This window comes from Serinus canaria, chromosome 6 (genome assembly GCF_022539315.1).
Source record: "Serinus canaria isolate serCan28SL12 chromosome 6, serCan2020, whole genome shotgun sequence".
Lineage (NCBI taxonomy): Eukaryota > Metazoa > Chordata > Aves > Passeriformes > Fringillidae > Serinus > Serinus canaria.
Genome location: NC_066320.1, coordinates 23,124,022 through 23,144,377, shown reverse-complemented (window position 1 = coordinate 23,144,377; position 20,356 = coordinate 23,124,022). Strand labels below are relative to the sequence as shown.

The following is a 20,356-nucleotide window of genomic DNA, read 5'->3' as shown; positions in this document are numbered from 1 at the left end:
AAAAGTCACCTGAGCCCTCAAACATGAGGATCTTTAGTCTGCATTGAGCAAGCTCTTAAGGTTTACGGAACTCAAGGAAGGATTTTTTTTTGAGAAAGATAGGTTCAAAATAAGAAGAGAAACATACTTTTACAAAAGTGGTCCTTTGGTTCTGTGATTAGAGTTGCTCTGCAAGGTAGGATAAGCCCTGTGTGCAGCCTGTAGAGCAGGTGGTGCTGGAACATGGGGTACTGAGGTCTGATCCTGCAAGGTTTCTTCCCACTGCTGACTCCTCTTACCTGTCTTTGAAGGCCGGAGGCCCAAAAAGCTCAACAAGTAGAAAGTCATTGCTGTGCAAAGCAGCAGATGGGTAAAACTGAAATTTCTGGATGGAATTGATCCCCTCTCCTTATGCAGGGACATCTCTTGGGGATGCCAAAGGCAGTGGATTAGGGGATGTATTGGGTAAGGAGGTCTTAACAAGGGAGGTAATGTAGAGGGGTAACAAGGTTGTTTTTTATCTGTTCAGTTCCCAGCCTGACTGTAGATGTTCCTGTGCGCTGGCATGTAGGTGAGTGGTGCCCAAGGAGTCCTGTTGGGGCACCCCAGCTCTCTGAAAGATGCCAGGAATTGAATCTGATGCAGCACACAGTCCTGGGCATAAACGTAGTGCCAAGTGTGACAGGAAACTGTGCCCCCTCTTCTCTTTGTGCTCAGTGAGCCACCCAGCTTGAAAGGGGTTTTTTGTCTGATGCAATCACTATTTACTAATGTATCCCCTTGTACACTGTAATTCACTGTTAACTGCTCTCCTCTTGCCCGTTTTTCTCGGAGGACCACTACCAGAATTGTGCTGCACTCAAGACTGAATTTTTCTGGTCCTACTTTAGTGTTTCTTCAGTTTGTTAAAATCCATCTCGGCAGGAGCGGCGGCTGAGCTCCGGGCCGGGCACCGGGCACCAGGTGGCGATGCTGGACCAGCGATTCAGCTCCTGGACCGCTCTCGGAGCATCCTCCCTCTCATCTTCCTCCGCCTCCTTCTCGCCCGCCGCGGGCTGTGCCGCAGCCGGGACACCCCGGGAGCAGCCCTGCCTGAAGCAGCGGGATGGGCTGGGGTACCCTGGCTGGGGAAGGTCAGTTCTGCACCACAGTGGTCTTGGTGAAGAATACTTGGGGAGCAATGGGGAAATTACAGCTCTGGTTTGGATGTGGGGAGGGAGGGCAGGCAGGGCAGAGTGACTCCAGCGATGCTCAGCAGATGAGGATGCAAAGCTCACTGGGGCTGTTGCACATGGCAGCATGAGGGGTTTGCACAGGCTGAGGCTGGCAGAGGGGAAACCTGGCATATGTGCCATGGTCCCTCTTGCTGGTGCCAGGGAAGGAGGAGATCTAAGTTTGGCCCAGAGCATTAGCACTTCACTCATCCTAATCTGTAGCAGTGCTTGGGCTCGGCACATCCAGCAAGTCAGTGCTGCCAGTTTCTAGGTCATTCTGTGCTGTGCAACCCTGTCCCTTGCTCCTGAGGGAATGAGGAGGCTTTCCAGACCCACTAGAGGTCCTCCTGTCCCCGGGAAAGCAGGAGCTGGAACAGCTCTTGGAGGGCAGCACTCAGCAGTGCAGACTTGCCTTCTCCCAGCAGCTGGGATCTCCTCAGGCTGGTGCTGGAGAAAGCTGGGTTGGAGAAGTGGTTTCACTTTACCCAGCCTGGAATGTTTCAGGCTACTGAGGAACTGTTAGAGTAGAATGGTTTCAACTGGAGAGGCTGAGGACACCACTCCTGGGCTGTGCCAGGCCCTTGGCAGATGGAGCACCCCCACTGAGGGAGAAGATGCCACCTCAGGTATGTCCCATGACAAGAGTGTGATCCAGATAATCTCATCTATTGAACAGTTAAACAAAAAGATGAGGAGAAAAATCTCATATTTGTTGTATTGTAGGTGTGCTCCTGAGCAGATACCTGCAGCAGAGGATTGGGTTTTTAGGGAACTGGCATGATCTCTGGAGAACCCAAATTCTCTTTGGGTCCTTGTGTCCCTTGCTACATACTCAGGAAGCATCTGCTCCTTACCTTAGCATCTTGCTTGGCCAGACCACAGACGGTCAAGTGGGCCTTCTCAGCATGTTGCCCCATTCAGGGCCGGGATGATGCTCTGCCTCATCTTTGGCCACCCCACCTGCCCCCTCCTAGGCTGAGCAGCATGTCCTGGCTTTCCTCACAAGTTCTTTGTGCTGGTGGAGGGTGCTTTTTTGTGGTTACAGAAGAGACTGTAAACAAGGCAGTGAGAGTGAAAAAGTTGTGACTTCTCTCTAGGGAGGGCAGGAAGAGGCTTAGGAGTGTGGGGCCTAAGCTTTCAGGAATGATGTTAGCTCTTCTTTTACTTCTGTGCCTTCCTTTATTCCTTATGTGTGTGTGGTGTCCTCCAAGGGGGTACTGATATCCACCTGCCAATGCCCTCCCATCCTCCAGAACTAAAGGAAAGCCTGAGATCTCTCCACCCAGCTCCCCCTAAGCAAGAGGCTCTCATGCCACCCTTGCTTTTACCTCAGCCTCTCACTGTGCTGGCCATTGTGTTTTGTTGCTTTCATGAAGTGAGAAATCCTCAGCCACCCGTGCTGCTGTAGGATATCTAAATCAACTTTATTCACGATCACAGTTATCCAATTATTCACAATGAGTTTCTCTTGTCTTTAAACAGAACACAAAACATCTTAAAGTAAAGCAATGAAATGCAGATGACACAACACAGAGGTACATGGGAACCTACACCAATCAAACAAAACAAAAGATTAGGATTTTTGTAATTTTTACTGGTTTTGCTGGTTTTTTTTGTTTCCTCCCTGGAGAGAGCCTTTTTCTCTTCCCTGCTGACAGCTGGAGGCCAGCCTGTGCAGGGGTAGGACTGAACCCCAATTTTTGAACTCAGATACTGGGGGAGCTTTCAGCTTCTCCTAACTCCTAGAGTTTGGTCCGCAGTAAAACAAACACAGTTAATATATTAAAACACTCTCAATTCAAAAGGTGAAAAGGGAATTTACACCACTGCACTGGTACCCATGGATGGAATTTCTTGAAAAATAAAATTTACCGTTTGGCTTTCCCTGCATGGAGTGGGACTGGTCCCACTGGTGTGGTGAAGGCTCGGGAGGCTGCTTATTGCACATTTTCCCACATCCACTATTTCATCCATGCCTTCTTACCCCTTGGCTTCCTCCTTTTTGAAATCTTTGCACTGGAGTCTGTGTAACTACTGAAAAAGCTCCCTGTGTGTGCTGGTCACAGTTGGAGCTGGCTGTGTGCCTGAGGACCAGCCATGCTCCTTGCAGGGCTGCTCTGACTTCCCCCAGGTTGTGCCAGCCAGCCTCCTCCTGCCCCTCAGTGAGGCCATCTGGGAATGGGAGCCATCAGCTCTGGAGCTTTTGACAGCTGGGCCAGGGCTGGGTTTGGGCTGTACATCAGAGGTATGCCAGGAAATAACATAAATCCCTGTCAGCCAGAGTATCAGCACTCAGGTTAGTGCTGCCTGCGGGGCAGGCTGGGGGAGCTGCAGGCCGCTGGGTAGGCCGCAGTGATGGTGGCACCCTCAGAGAAAGGCTCTACAATGTGCTCCCCAGTGAGTAGTCTCTTTTTGCATCTCCTTGAGAGACAGAGCAAGGATGTGTTTTCCAGGTGTTTTTAGGATCAGCCTCTGCCAGTGTGGGTGGTGAAAGCCCACCTGCTGCTGGGGGGTGGGGGAACATGGTGTTCCCCCATCACATGCAGCAAGTGCATGTGTGCATTGAATACTGTTATCCCTTCACCACACTGCTCCCCCCTATCCCATCAATGGCCATATGCTCGGGTGCAAGGAAAAGCTCAGCAGGGAGGGTGTGACTCCATGGCCTTCCCTGGTCTGGCCAGGTGGGTGATGTGGTGGGGGCAAACTCCACTGCCATGGCACCCCAGCCCTGACCCCCCTCAGGACGCAGACACAGTCCCTCCCTCCCCTGCAGCCCGGGAAGGCGGCAGGATGGGTTGGGAAGGGAGGCAGACAGCTCCTGCTTCTGCCAAGGCACACAGCCCAGCCCCAAGGGCCAGCAGCCCTGGGTCACACCTGTGGCCATGGCAGAGCAGCAGCTGTTTCCATGGGGGTCACCATTGTCCCTGCTGGGCACAGCCAGGTTCCTGACTCAGGCAGGAGAGAAGGAGGTTTGTTTAAATAAACCAAAGCAAACCAAACCCCTCAAGTTATTTTTCTCTCATTCCTTACTTCCTAACGCATAAGGACAGCTGTGTCCTGCCGGTGTGGCTGTGAAGAGCTGAGTACCACCTGGCTGGTTTTGTCTTAAAGCACAGTGATAAAGTTACCAGTAAAGGTAACCCACAGATGTGTGGGTTTATACATTCTTCCCCCGTGAGGCTGGGGTTTTTCCTCACAAGTGCTGTCTGGATGGCAGGGGGAGAAAGGTGAGGGAGTTATGTCTCCCTCTCCCACTGGCCCATGGGAGAAGAGATGCTGCTGAATCCCTCGTGCTGCGTGGAGACCACACGCAGGTTGGTGGTGCTGGGGTTTGGGAGCTGCTCCTCATGTGACACGGTGGTGACAGGAGGTGGCTGACACTGCTGGGAGGAAGCAGAGCTGTTGCCAGTGTTTGTTGCCAAAACCACCGTGAAAGCCTCTGTCAGAGAATGGCAATGGAGGAGCTGGGGATGGCCCTCAAGGGGCTGCCATGGGTCTGCTCTTCTGTCTGCAGATACGGGGTGGGTGTTGCTTCACAAATCTTGGGTTCTTTTCTGCACTGGCCCCAGCCTCTCTGCTGTGAGTGTGCTCACTGCTCCTCCCTCGCTGGGTCAATGCTTGCCTTGCTCCATCCTTTCTAAGGAGCCTCCTCTGGTCAGGCTGGTTGTACACAGAAACACGTTGCTCATTTCTTCTCTTCTGCTAAGCTGTCTCTGCATGTGGGGTGCCTCTGGAAGGAGATGTGTAGCATTGAGCCTTTTACCACTTGCTGTCTATGCTAAAGAGTGGAGACTCCCCTCTGCTGTGCATGGTGTAGAAAGGGATGATTGCACCAGCTGGCATTTTTTGAGATAAAGTTTAAAATCCACAAGGGAGAGTAGTCCATCGCAACTTCCCTGACACTGGAGTTCAGCCGCAGGGCTTGTTTGGGGGTAGAAGAGCAGCATCTAAGCTTGTCTCATCTGTTGTCCATGGCAGAGGAGGTCAGGGTGGTGGTGGGTGATGAGTTTTGAATCTCTTGGGTGATGAATAAAGACCAAGGCCTGTGTTGTTTCACAGCCTTCTCCCCACGTGCCCAGTCACCACCAAGGCATCTGCTGCTGCTCTAAGTGCTGCGGTATGTTTTGATGATATCTTTGATGGCCCGTCTGCAAATGGGGCAGCAGGCATTGGCCATCTTCTTGAGCTTCAGCCCACATGAATAGCAGAGACACATGTGTCCACAGGAGTAAATGACTGTGTCTACCACGTTCTCATAGCAGATGGTGCATTCATCTACCCAGGGCCCTGAGACGGATGGGGAGATGGGTGACTCAGGCAAGCTGCTTGGAGAGTTGGGACCTGTGCCTGCAATGCAAAAAAAAAAAAAAAACAACATGGTCACTCCTCTTGCTGACATCCCAATGTAATTTCTGACCTGCAGTCACAGAGGGAGGAGCCATGCCCCCAGCAGAAATACATGCTCCAGGACCAGGCTTCCTTCCTGTGATCTGCTGTCCTACTCACTGAGTCCTGGTTCACATGCCAAGGCTCAAGGCAGCAGGAAGGCAACATCTAGGCAACATCTATGGTCTGCTGCCCATGAGGAGCAATCCAAGAGACAGCTCTTCCCATGCAACAAGGATTTGGTAAGTTATATATCCCACCATCAATGCCTTGGGATTGTGCAGGTGTCTGGAGTTTTAAAAGTGCTGCAGAACAGCCTACACTTTTTTACTGCATGTGCATTTATCTAAATATCTGTACTTTACTGGCACTGTAGGAATAGCAATACTGTGTTTTACTGAAGGTGCGTGGAGGGAGAAAGGGGAGGTGTAGGCAGGCCTTTAGCTCCAGTCCAAGCTAGTGTGAGATGTGTCAGTGCCACACAGCTCTCCAGAAGGAGCTCTGCGTCACAGGGCCATGAATGCAGCAGAAAATCCTCTGCTTCCCTTGGGACCTTTCACGATGAAAAGGGTGAGAGAAATATTGCTGTCTAGGCATCCAAGCAGCTTCCACATAAAACAGACTGAAAATAGCCCTTGCAGAGGCTCTCCCTTCCTCCCCAGGGGAGCTGACGGGATAATAATAATTTGTTGATTATTGTGGTTTTAGAGCCCTTCTGGGAGACAAGTGTGAGACTGTGACAGGAGGCAAGGGAAAGGCAGCAGGGGATCCCACCATTCTTACCACTGATAGAGCTGCAGAGGGGGCCAGAGCCACACGTAGACAGTAAGGGGCCAGAGACACCACTGCAGAGGACAGTGGGGGAGTTGGGTGTTGATGAGGGCGAGCTCGGTGCCGACAGTCCCAGCCGCTCTGCTAAGGTGGTGGAACCTGTGCCATGAGAGAACAGGTCTATGGTTACTTTTAAAAACTGAGGCTGACAGGGTGCTGGGGGTATGTGGCAGGGGTTGTAGCCCTCAGTGCTTCTCAGGGTTGGTCTCATCAGAATGAAATCTAGGGAGGAGATAAAAGAATCCTCAAGTGCCTTTTTTTTCAATGCTAGCAGTTGGTTCTGAAGAGACATCAAACTCCCACAATCCCTGAAATTGTCTGGAGCTCCCAAAGCTACCATAACCCTTTGTTTCTGCCCTTAACTGCATCTGAAATAATTTAGTGCAGTTACTTCCCATGTGGTTTCATGCTCATATGTGCCCCCAATACTAGAGCCAGCCACAGGCTTGTAGCAGTAGAGGACACAGCCTGCAGAAGGGTGGGCTGGACTCCTGCACAAGAACACATCCTTTTGTCAAAAGTGCAAAACTGCACAACTCCAGGCTTCAATAAATTAATGCAAAGTCACTCAAGGATTTTCCAGAAACAAACAGGAGGGTCTGGCAATCAGGAAACCTTAGCTATGCTCACTGCTCTGCCTCTTTCTTGGGTGGCTTCTGTCAGAGGTAGGGGTAAGTCGCCAAAATGCATTTGGATCTAGGATGAACAAGACACCTCTCATCATTCAGGAATGTTTCCTCCACTTCCATATGTGGATGTGACAGCTCAAGAGTGCAAAGCTTCTTCAAGTCTCTTCTAGATGTCCCCAGCTCCATTACTTCCTGCTCCCACTGCCTGCCATCAGTATTAATGCACTCTCTGCCAGAGAAGCCACCTCCGTCCCACAGCCGGTCTGGCACCCTCCTTCCATCTTGGTCTCTTCTGCTATTTTAACAACACATATCTTAAAGCCCCTTCCAGAAGGTAAAAAAACCTGCAATGCTTAAAACTCTACCTTCTGCAAAGGTTTTGTAGGGGACTTTCATTGCTGCCAATGCAGCCTGGTCTTTGCTAAGCCAGTGGTGAGAGAGCAGCACACACGTGCTTGAACTAAGGGCATGGGTTCCTGGTGGTAAGAACCAGCCTGCCTAAGGTTTTAAAATTTCTAGTTCCCCAGCTGAGATGACAACCAGGGTAACTTGAAATCAGAACTAAATGCTCAGACTTCTTCATGTTACCAAATAAGGAGCCAGAGGCACAGAGAGTTTGGATCCACAGAGTCCTCAATGAGTTGGAGGCTATTCTCCAGAGAAAAAGCAGCAGTGGGAGGTCAGGAAAACCCCGTGTTTCAGAAAGGTCCTTCAATTCATTTTTGCAGGGAGGCTACTGACCAAACCTGGGAGACTGCAAGTGCCAGCTGTGGATTGTGAAAAACAGCAAAAACACAGATTCTCCTGCTCTTTTTAGCAGAACAAGTGAGCAGTAAAAGTGCAACACAGAACTGGGAAGGGGTCATGATTGTTTTGAGGACTGTGTATGAGAGAAGAAGCAATTAGCCTAAGCCATCAGTCCCTCAGTTTCATCCCTCTCCAAAAAAAGGAGCACTTTGCTTCCAGGCACAAGCTGAAGTTAAATTAGACTCTATAAAGGGCTCTGGAGCTCTCACACTTGAGATACTGTAAAGAGGTACCTCTTTCATCACACAGATGGGAGCTGAGGCTGGAGTTCAGCTCAGTAAATAAGCAAAGAGAATGATGCAGCCTCTAATGACAGCTACTAGCAAGCTCCCCTCCAGCCTGGTAGATGACCGAAGCAGAAAACTTGCCCTGTGGTAACAGACACTGAACACAGGCCCAGCAGGGCACAGGGTTCAGCTCATTCACTGCACACACAAATATGAACACTGAGCAGCTGAACAAGTTTTTCAAGCCTTCCCTCTCCTCCCTACAGCCCAGAGGCATTTCTTCCATTCAGATGACACGCAGCACATTGCATTTCTAACACCAACCTGGTCATTTCATTAAAGGCAAAATAAAATAAGAGTGTTTCTCTTCCTGGACTAATGGGAGAATTTGGAGGTGCCCCAAGTATCACAGCATATGAGCTGATGAAGCCTGCTGGCAGCAGGGTAAATGGCCTTTGCACAGTGCAGGGAGAGCTCAGCAATGCAGGAACCATGGTTTTCTCTGGTTGTAGCTGGTCTGAGTCCCAAAATGGCCTTACCCAAGGGCCAGCAGACACCTTGCCAATTCTTCCTCCTAATACTTGACTTTTCTCCAGTGTCAGTATAGAGCTTTGTTTAAAACAATCTGAGTTCCCTACCAGACAAGACACATTTCTCCCTTGGTGACAAAATAATCAACATAAGACATGTTACTCATGCTTTAATATATTGCTGGATGGTGTGCAGATATCATGACAAGGAGCATGGAATGAGATCATGAGCAGAGTGGAATGAGTGTGGCCAGCCTGGCTTAACTAAAACCAGATACATGAGCTCAAGGCCAAACATGCTCATTGTGCGCACAGAGTTCCCACCAAGAGCCAGCTTTCAAACCATGACTTAAAAAACTAAATAATTCCAAGTAAATCAACTTAAACGTTCTTTCTCTCTCTAAAGCCCCCAGATCAATTGTCTCTGCTGCTAACTTGTCTCATGTTTGATCTTAAACGCACTGGAATCACCCTTAAATAGATTTTGAATAAATTCCATTTGCTGTTTTATCTTTACAAAGTCCAATTATTAGCAAAGACCAATGCAGATTGATGCTTTGTCTACACTTCTGTCATTGCTGTGGAAGAGGTGCAAATAAACGAACCTCTCTGTCCACCACCAAAGGAGAATGTTATGTTTTCAGAAGAGAGCTTTACTATGGTATGTACAGACAACATCATGCCAGGAAAGGCTGCTAGTATGCTAAAGGTTTGTAATTCAAAAGTCAATAAGGTTTGGAATTCAATAGTCTGGAAATAGGATCAGAAATAAATGGTATGGTGTTCAATGTGATCAAATGCAAAATGCAGCACTTCAGCAGAGATAAACAGCTACCTAAACACAGGACAGGGAATTAGTCCATTCAGTTTGAAATACAGACATCCTACAGAAAAAAGGCCTGGAAATTGCTGGAGGTCACCAAAATGATCATAAACCAAGAATACCATCCTGTTAAAAAAAGGTAGAGCCAATCCAGGGTCAAGTGGGGCTGATTAAGGAGGCTGGAGACACTGAGATATCTTTGTCCCTGGAAATACTCAAAACTCAACTGGACAAAGTCTTGTGCTACCTTGGAAGTTAGCCCTGCTTTGAGCAGGAGGTTGGATTAGGCAATTCCATGGGGTCCCTTCTGACCTAAAATATTGTATGATTTTATGATTTTTATATGGCAGTTTTTTTCACAGCCTGATGAATGAAGTAAAGAAACAATCTGTTCTTTGTCAATGTTCTGGGGAAGACAAAAAATCATGGGTTCAGACTCCTAAGGTGCTAAGGTTAGACATTATGTAGATAGTGAAGCACTGTAAGGCAATCAGACTTCCCAGAGAGACCATGGCATCTCCATCATTAGAGCTCTTTCAGGACAGGAAGGTGAAGTAAGTAGTCTCTTGGGATTCCATACAGCATTTACAATTTTTATGAGAGTAGCTACCTGAATCCATAATTACCCTTTTATAAAATGTCCTGTGACCAAAATACAGCAGTTGTGGCTGTCAGAGATGCTTTTGTTCTCTGTATCTATTGTGGTGAACAGGGTGATTTCCCAGAACACTGCAATCCACTCTCCAGGGTATCTCCTGAGGCTGTCCCAGCTTCCAAGCATCTCTCCTAAAGGCAGCTGTCTGGGGAGATCTGCACTGCTGGAGGACTTACAATGGTAAGAAGACCAGATACAGTTAATACTCTCTAAAAATACAGATTTCAGTTAACTCTCCCCCTCAGTTATTTTATAAAAATATGATTTCTACATACATTTCTATAACAATAATGCAGAGCCAGTTGTCTGCACTCCAGAATCATCCTTTTTTCCCCCTTTCAACCCACCCCATTTAAACTGTGTTTTTCCTGGCTTACAGGATGCAGTCAGTGAATGTCCACTACTCTACAAGTCAGAGTTCACACAGTCTGATGATCTTCAAAATTTTTATGGGCTTTCTTTACCCATAATCATCTTGACAACTATTCCAGAAGCTTAACTAAACATTGTTCCTAAAAGACAAAGTCCAGGAGCCTCCTTCCATAGTTTCTAGGGAAGAATAAAGTCTTCTGCAACATAGGAACTTGCCCATATGCTGAGTTTCATGTTGAGCATATTGACATCCCCTTCTCTTTTATAACACATTTGCTGCATGAATAGGACAGATAATAAAGATCAGGTAATTATCAATAGCAATCACAAGTTTTCAGTGTTGTTCCATTCATTCACAGGCCCCAGAGCTTCCAGCACACAGTGGAAAAGGTTAGTACAGCTGTTCAGGTCTAGCTGCAGCATGTTTAAGGGAGTTCAAGCCATCTCTGCACTTCTCATGCCTTTCAGTCTAGTGATCACAGCTGCAGGAGAACTATTCTGTCCCCCAGCCCCACTCAGGTCTTGCCCAACAGGGCCTTCTGAATCCATTGTGCTAAAACAAAAGAACAAAGCACCTGTTGCTGCCTGGTTACCTGGTAGTTAGAGATCAACGATAATGTTGGGGAAGGATGTGAGCACATCCATCATTTCTGCATGCTGTAAAATCCATGTATTTACACATCCATTTGTTGTGTTCCCACGGTGATGGGAACAGTACTGCCCTGGCCAGAAACCAGAGCTTCTTCCTTCCACTTGGGTTCAGTGGTTTTTGGTCAACCATGCTCTCAGAGCCCAGCCTCTGTGCTGCAGCCTCTCAGGTACATCAGTACCTGGTGACCCATGTCAGCTGCTGATCCACGGGCTTTTTTGCATTCAAGCATTTCCTGAAGGACTTCAAAACTGTTCTGAAGAGAACAATAACACATTTTGTCCTTCACAGGCCCATGAAAACATAAGGGATTTTGCATTATGCTAAAGAAATGTCCGGAAATAGGTCAAAAAGCAGCCTGGCAGATTTTGCATGCAAAACCATAAGGTCTGTGTTTGCAGATGGGCGTCAGACAACCACTGTTTAAGGAAGTAAAAGTTAGATCCAAACCACATGGAGAACAACAGCTCAGACTTTCATGAGGAACAGAAAAGGAGTGTACTTTATGGCTTTACTGGAGCCTAGCTGTCTGCTGTGTCCAGAAGGGCAGCAGGGCACCAGCACATCCATTACCCTCCTGCAGTCACAGGCACACTCCAGCTAAGCAGGGGAAACAGGAAAGCTCCAAATGCCACAGACGTTTTTGATTCAGCAGCTCTCACAGCCCAAACCCAGTGTGCTCCCTGGAAGCAAAGAGCACACAGCAAACTTACAGGGTATCTGTCTCATCCTGACAGGTGAAGTTGAGTGGTCACTCAGCATTTACATCCTGCAAAATCCTGAGGGCATGGAAACCATGCAAGGAATGGCTGAACTGAAGTGAAAGAGTCATAGACTTGGAGCTCCACCTCTCAACCTGAGAAATTCTTGAGCAACAGAGCACCCAGGCATATGCTTACATGAAGTAGAGGTGAAAAAAGAAGCCTGGATTAAGTAGCTGAAACCACAAAAATGAGAGTTGGTGCTTTCATCTTGTTTAAGAAAAACAAATCAAGGGTATTTGGGAGACCACAGCAAAGACAGTTCTGTGAGCAAAACGAAAATTGATGCCTAACCCAGTACCTCCCAGCTATGCTTTTCCAGAAGGGACAGGTATAAATAGGGTGGTAGATGCAAACAGGAAACAAATACTTTAACTTTTCTTGGCCAGCACTCTTTGGATTTCCATGGGCACAGCTGGATGCAAAGGGATCTGACAAAGAATCAAAGAAAGAGTTTAATCTGCTATGTGATTCTCACAGTAGCCAGAATAGCTAACTCACACCAAGTTAGATCAAAGAATAGGCAGATTTTATCTGTCCCCAGAGACAAGTTGCAAGGCAAAGAGGCTGGTATGGAATCCCATATCCTGTATTTTTACTGTAGGAAGGCAAAGGTAATATGAGATACAGGAAATCTACACCTCACCTACTATGAAAATCTCACTGCAGCCAGTAATTGCTTCTTTTACTAATGATAATAGTTCCTGCTCTTGTCAAGGACAATGAGCAGAGGACAAGACATTTGGGAGCCCTGTGGCTGTTGCTGGAGGAGGTGTGTTTGCTTTCCCCAGCCTTTACCTGGATACCAGCTCAGACCTCAGAGCACAGGCTGATGTCACTGACCACCCGTGGCAAATGCAGGTTAATTATGTGTCATGTGTAATGGGATCTTCAGTGTGTGGTACAAAGGTGCCACGAGCAGATATTAACTCTGATTGCTGGCACTGACCACAGGGAAGTCAAGCATTTGACTACATCCACCTCTCCAGTTTTCCAAGGCCCAAGTTATAACTTGTCCTTTCTCACACAGCAGCCTCCCTTTGTGCTAACTCTCCTTTGAAACAATGAATATAAAGCAAGAGGAGAATGGAGAGCTCTGTGCAGTGCTAGAATCAAGCCCAGCAGTTAAGGATGCTGTATTCTCTTTGCAGCTATTTCAATTTACCATCAGTAATGTGTACTTGAATGAAAGCAAACCATACATGATGGGAGTGTTTATGATGAGGCATCAATTAATACAAGTGGATTGCCTTCCAGGGGGCACACAATATTAACTCTCCTCCTTCCCCCAGTCTCTAACACCATAAAATACCCTGTACCCTGCAGTGCACAGGAATTCCAGGCTGTTAAATGACACACATGTGGGCCTGTTAGATCCCAATCAGCTTAAATTAGGCCATTTTCCATACAAATCAAAACATGGGAGATGGAACTCTGGGGCATATCTAATTGAAAGTCTGTTAAAGGAAGAGATTCATTATGTGCATTTCTGTGCAGCAATGTCTAGGCAGTTATCAGGCTTCTCTTATGCTGTGTTTAACTCAACAATTTCCATGTCACTGCAATGAACCAAGTTGGAGAAGGATCAAAATTCCAAATGGATAATGTCCTGACCCCCTCAGAGATCAGAGATGAGGGGTGTGATTTGCTACTGCCAAGAACTGTCTTCCCTCAAGTAGGAGAGACTTCTAAACTCAGAGCTGGAGAATCAAGATCCTGGATGCTTCTCACCTGTGTGAGATACTTTTCTACAAAGTCACCTACAGTCTGTGCTATGACCAGTGTGTATAACAACTGCACATACCAAATACCATTTAAATATTTTGTGTGCTCACTGCAGTAATTGCACATGCAAAGTAAGTACCTAAGTGCACCCAGAGAGGAGAAGCCTTTTGGAAGGGACAGAATCTCTGCCATTGGATGCTGGAATCCTGTGGCAGTCAAGGATCAACCACAGGACAAAAATCTTATTTACACAGGAATGGACAAAAGCCTGGAAAGATGAGGTAAGATGGGGTCATCTCCCAAGAAGCCCTACAGATTTTTAGGAGGTGCCACAGCAAGAGACAAGAGGAAAGAGGAGAAGTTCTCCCATGGGGATACACTGGAGACAGTAGTTGCAGGAACAGTATCAGCAAGACTTAAGTAAAGGATTCTGGGACATGGAGAAAAAATACTGTTTAGAAGGGAGAGGGCAGTCTCCACTGGCCTGTGAATCATTAGTGGTCTGTGGTGAGCTGGTCACTCACCTGGGATAGAGCAAAAGTCAAGGAAAACCAGACAAGGCAGTGTGGTGAACATCACAGAAAGACACAAAGTAATTCCCTCTGGTAAACCATTGCTCTCTGACACCTAAGCAAGACACTACTCTGTTCATCCATGAAGTTTCAGGTCTTTTCAGTCAGCCTCAGGAAAAAGGCTGTTTGTACAAGGACAGCTCTACCAGGACTGCTAAGTTTGACCTCCAGTAAGAGTCATAGTGGGCACGGCTCCGAGTAAGCCTGCCTGTAACTGGGACTGGCTGCAGCTGGCAGCCCTTCAGACTGGCACCAAGGCCACTTCAGATCAAATTTCACTGTTGATTTAAAGAGCCCTTTGCCAGCAAATTGTGTCCCACAGTACTCTGCTGAACTAATTTCCAATCTGGTTTGTTGCCCACTGGTGTTGTCAGAAATCCCGAGGAACTGAGGACACAGAGCTGTTTTTTCTACAAGTCCCATGTCAGATCTTTCTTCCTCACCCCCTCAGCACATTGTCCAATTTCAAGAAAGCCTGAAAGAAGGATGCAAACCTCAGCCACAATTGAGATGTAAATATTTTTCAATGGGCAGCTAAGCAGGAGCCCCAGCTCTTGTCCGTGGTAAAGGAGGTGGGAAGGTGTCCCAGGTACTGCATTTATCCAGCATGGATGTGAATTCAGACTTGCCCACACCAAATGCTGCCTCTTGGGCTGTTTTTTTCATGCCTAGGGCTGACTCTTGGCCAGCATTAGGAGACATCCAGAAAGCTGCTACATTGTGCAGCTGTTCTGGTGGGGCTGGAGTTATTGAAGTGCATGGAAAGAAAGGACACAGATAAGTTGGCAACCTGGCTTCATTAGTGTGACTGTTGATGGAACATGTTATTTCATAGCTCAAAAGAAAGCTTCAATATTATTGGAAAGGATGAAATTCACAAGGGAAACCAAAACCACAAAAAAAAAAAAAAAAAAGATATTAAAGAAGTTGTTTTACTTGCTAGCAATTCAACTCTGAGACAAAAGAAAATGAAAGAATATCCCCAACCATTTGGATCCTCAAACAATAAATATATAAACTTATTGCTGTGATAGCTTCTCCAGACATGAGTCATACATTTTGAAACCTTATGGGGTCAATCAATTTAACTTTGTAAATGAATTACACCACCAAAACCTGAGCAAAACCAGACCATTGTATCCAAACTGGCTCATTTCAACCTTTCAGAGCTGTCAATAAAACTGTGTGTGAGCTGAAATGCTTACCAGCAAAAGCTGAGGGCAGTAAATCAAATTTAATAGGCTGGTTTTGTTGACTATATAGGAATGATATCTGAAAAAACCAACCCAACCTCAACTAATGAAATAACTAAAGGATACACAAAGACTGTTTCATTTCTACATGCCTAATGATCTGGGGTTTTGTTTGGTTGTTTTTATGGGCCTAATCCCCAGAATTACTAAATTAAGACCAGCACTTAACGTATGAAATATTTAGAAGGGCTTCCCTGACAAAAAAGATCTATTGCCCCCCTCAATAGCTGGTTCCCATAGTTAATTACCCTCATTTATGTTTAATTTAAATTTATGTCCATTTCCCAGCAGCTTGATATTTTTTATGCTATTATCTGCTACATTAAAGCGCCCTTCTCTTTCATTTATCTTTCCTCCATGTGGTCAAGTTGGCTTTTAAACTTTTCTTTGAAACAAATTGACTTTTTTCTGCCTCCCCTACAAATGTCTGTGGCCTCTCACTGCATTATAGCTGGGCTTGGGTTTAATTTATTTTACTTTTGCTGGGATGGCATGAAGAATAATGGTGTTTCCAACCTCATCTTTAATTTCAGCTGTTTTATTTCTCTTACAGCAAATATATTGCCAGTATACAAAGCCAGATTGATAAGAGGAAAACAGAAGTCAGAATTCTTTACTATCCAGCTAACCCCACACTTCACTCCTCTCCTACAAAGTCTTGTAAGATCACCAGCCTGGCTAGAGATGGTCTCCCCTGATATTAGGAAATAAATGTATCTCCAGCACTGTGGAATAACTGCAGTCAGCAAATGTCAGCTTCTATGGCAAAGTCACAAGGCAGCAGAGACCTGAGCTTGCTCCTGCTCTGCATCAGGACCAAATAAATAATGTCCAGTCATGAAATACAGTATCCTGTGATCAATACCCAGAGTCATCTTGTTCTCCAAGTCAAAAACAAACCTTCTCTAGGTGCAAGAGTGGCTGTCCATTCTCCAAACAAAACTGATAAGCTGGAGAAGAAGTAAACCCAGCAACTTTAATTTCATTTTATAGTCAGCTGTAGTGCTGATGTTCCTTTAACACTGTATAATGTCACTTTATTTAATCTCATAATGGTGTGCCCCAGAAACAGAATGACATCTGCTATTTAGGATAGGTTTGGTACAAGTATGCTTTTTGCAATATTTGTGTCTCATTTCTTTCAAGGATATGTAACTTCACATTTTCTATTTAAACTAGAAAAAGATGACTATAAATGTCTTCTGCTGTGATATAAAGCTCAAAATACAAAAGACAGATCTCACAAAATTACTCTTGTTTGCATTCTGAAGATGGAGCATGTCATGATGAACAATTTACATTCTTCTTACATTTTCTAATATTATAATGACACATATTATGGCAAGCACCATAATCTGTTCCACTGCAGTGCAAACAGTGCACATCACCTCCCTAATAAAACTGCAATTAGAGTTAGAGTTGGGAGTTCATTTTTTTCCCCCTTCTGCCAGAATATTGCTGATCCATGTAATTACTGCAGTTGCAGAGATGCAGTTGGGACAGCATCAGTGCTTTTCTCTGGGCAGTTGCACTACACTCATATTGTACTGATACTAGGACTGCACTGCTCCCAGCATTGTTATACTGGAAATAAAGGTATGAAAAGCTCTATTTGTATTTTAATACCTGTTAAAAATTACAGGCAAGGTCCAATTCCAAAGTGTTTAACTTGGAGATAACAGCCCAAGCTGATTTGGATAAAGTTGTACACTCAGCAGGGTCCTACCCTTTCCTTGAGCAAGGCAAGGTCAGCAAGTCCAACTCTTTTCTCTTACATCTCAGTAAGGAAGAATAGCCCCTTTTCAGCTTCTTTCCCAGTGACCAAGGCTAGAAAAGCCTGTCATGGTCATAAACACAAGAAGTGAGGAGTTTTCCAACTCTGCACATTTCATTTCATGAATACAAGTGTAGATTTATCTAAAACTGGGCTGAACTTGTGATCAAGCAGGGAGGATGTTTGCAGGGCATGTACAGCAGGAGGTTTACACAGGAGGTCTGTGCTCATGTCCATGCTCTGTCAAATTCAGTATGAGGATGAGATTCTGTCCCTCTGGAGAGACACATCCTTGCTGCCCTGTTTCAGATCTCATTGCAAACAGGCTCCTTGCTCTGTGCCAAACTGCCAGAATTAGTGATCTCATATGAAAGGAAGCACTGGTTGATGATTTAGTTTTACCAGCAGCCCAATGACCTAAGTATGTTTTCCTTCTAACATCCACAGGAGCATTTAATCTCCTGTTTTACTGGGCTCTGTTTGACTTCACCTACCATTATCACAATGACATGCTGGTGGAGAGCAGAGCAAACCACGGATTATGTACAGTACCCACATCAAATGTAATCAGGCTGAATTAGCAAGGATTGAGTCTTGGGCTCCTGGAAATAAATTGCAGTATTACATTTGTCTTCTGTGAGCCTTTAACAGCCACAAAACACTCACAGCAGAGGCCTGTGGTCAATTTCAAACAAATTATACAAGGCATTTCACACAGTGATTAAGGTGAACTAGACCTTGCAGACAAATGTGTGTGTGTTCACAATTTATCTTCAAATACTGTCTATAAATCCTAAAAAAAGGAGGTGTTTGTTGGCTCTTGAGTCTGATGGAGAAGCAGGTTGTTGGGGTTTTTTTTTGCTGTTAGGTATGAGGAGGAATTGAAGCAAAATGGAATATAAGTAGGTGGGTTTTTTTGCTGTTAGGTATGAGGAGGATTTGAAGCAAAATGGAATATAAGTATTCTTAAAGTTATATAACAGTATAAACAGAAAGGAGCATGTTTTAATCTTCATTTATAGGGGTACTGGGAATTACATCATGTTCTCAGAATCCATCTTTTACTGTCTGACACTGATACCCACAGAACCATGATATGGTACAAATTAATGATTGAACACATCCTCTACTTGGTCTAATATACACACACGAGAGAGTAAATTTGATCCTGAGAAATGTTATTTCAAAGCTTTTCCCTCCACACCTTCCAACTGTGACTTGCAGCATTTCAATGAATATGTCAGCTAAAAGAGCTGAAAAAACAGCAAAAATACCAAGAGGCCAGCTCTTCAGAGGTCTATCAACCTGTGTGAGCCACACTGTCTTAAGAAGGGCTGGAGGACAAGGAAACCTTTCTCCAGTTGAGATGGTCAGTGCCCAGTGAACCACTGGGTTTCCTCTCTGCTTGCTGGCTTGCCTCTCACATACAAGCCTGGGAAAAGCAAGGGCACCCCTCTTTTGGGAGTCCATCATCTCAGATATCTAACACACAGAAAAGGGCATCAGATCTCCCTTCTCCTGCTGCCTTACATTAGCTCAGCCCAAAGCACCTCGCCTCTGCCCTCCTTGCTCCTCTTAGGTCAGTGATGACTCATCTGTACTTTAATGGAGGTCCCTGAGGCTTAATTCATTATCTGAAAAGGTCTTTGAGACTGTCATGTGAAGGTTGTTACAGAAGTGCAAGGAGCTTAAGTCTTGTAACTCACACCCATATGCTATGTTTGTGCCTTTGCAGTTTTTTTTTTCTTTTTATAAAACCAAAATTTGCAACTCATCCTAGAGCAGGGAGGGAGCCATTCACTCCCTGTCCCATGATGTACCCCCCTCCTTGCTTTCTTGTGCACAAGGCTTGGAAAAAGGGGGTCCAACATACCCAGCAATCGAATTTGCATGATGGCGCCGTGTAAAACGAAGAACATCCAGAGGGGCTGGGAACAGTCCGCACACACCTGCATGCCAATGCCGGCGCCATTGTGGCTCAAGTGCAGCTCACCATCAGAATTCACCATAAATCCCAGGATGTCTCCGCTCTGGAGGGGCACCAGCACTCGGCAGATGGCCCAGAACTCCTTTCGGTCGACCAGGGATTCGGGGTTATAGGGGAGGTCGCTGGGGCGCAGGGTGCCGGGGTCGCAGGACGTCACCCCATAGGAGAGCGTCCCTGTGCGCACGGCGTTGGACTTGTTGATCTTGACAAAAATGGTTTCGTTGATCCGAAGGGGTCTGCTGGTGAACACCAAAGTCCTCTCCTCCCGGGCGTGCTCCAGGCGGGCCACGGTCTGGTCATCCAGGATTTTGACATGGGGTCCCCGGAGGAGGTGGAAGCGGAGGTCGCTCTCCAGCTGGGACGGGAGGAGGTGGGAGTGCTGGGAGTTGAGGGAGTTCTGCGGGATGGGGCAGGTGGTGGCTGTCACGTGGAAGGCGTCCTCCTGCAGGTTGAGGTCACACAGGCTGACCGAGAGGCGCGTGTCCTCCGTGTCCCGCCGCAGCGAGGGCCGGCGGATGGCTGTGAAGGAGCGAGGCCGCAGGCAGTCGGGAGGGATGATTTCACTGTCTGTGGGAGAAAGAAAACAAAAAAGAGGTCACGTTCAGAGAAAATAAAAATGTCCAAGAGCTTGAAAAAATATGGGTTTGCTTGATATGTTTAAAAGGGAGAATCCGAGACATGCTGCCATTAATAACTTTTCCCCTTTGAAATATGGGGGCAGAGTATCATAAAATGTATTTGCAATCAATTGATGTTCTTGTACTTTCCCCAACAGCAACAACATTTCCAGCTTCTGAGCAGGCAGACTCAAAATCAATGGCAAGAATTGCCCAAGGGAGGCTCTCCTTGGAGAGGGAAAGAAGAGGATAAACATCTGAAATACACCCTCAACATACCAATCAATATCTATGCAGGCTCCAAGTTTTCATGCCCTCTTTATTGTCTACAGTAATTCTCACAGAATATGAAATAAATATCTAGCTCCATTTTTTTTATTTTAAAGAAACTGCTATGTTCAGCTCTATATTATTTATCACCATATGAAATTTAATTATTATTTCTATCTATAGTCAATCATTAGTGTCCTGGTTCTCACTGCAGAGCAGTACAGACATGAATTTTACAGTGCAGAATTTGAGAATATGCTGGGTTTTAGAAATACAATACAATCATTTATTA

At 46.1% G+C, this 20,356-nt stretch overlaps 1 protein-coding gene and 1 long non-coding RNA gene across 3 annotated transcripts in view; one reads left to right on the top strand and one right to left on the bottom strand.

Moving 5' to 3' along the window:
* Window positions 1-2,596: 2,596 nt before the first annotated feature.
* Window positions 2,597-20,356, bottom strand: part of NEURL1 (neuralized E3 ubiquitin protein ligase 1) — a 140,870-nt gene continuing 123,110 nt past the window's right edge. For both annotated transcript variants that reach the window (XM_050976488.1, XM_050976489.1), the window contains exons 4-6: window positions 19,064-19,744; window positions 6,366-6,512; window positions 2,597-5,543 (exon numbers count right to left, since the gene is read on the bottom strand). In XM_050976488.1, coding sequence (XP_050832445.1) covers window positions 5,302-5,543; window positions 6,366-6,512; window positions 19,064-19,744 — 1,070 coding nt within the window. In that variant the 3' untranslated portion in view covers window positions 2,597-5,301. The remainder of the gene's footprint in view (window positions 5,544-6,365; window positions 6,513-19,063; window positions 19,745-20,356) is intronic.
* On the top strand, window positions 5,627-16,463 carry LOC127059780 (uncharacterized). The gene is made up of 3 exons (XR_007777925.1): window positions 5,627-5,824; window positions 11,843-13,872; window positions 15,970-16,463. It is a non-coding gene; the product is annotated as an uncharacterized LOC127059780 (long non-coding RNA).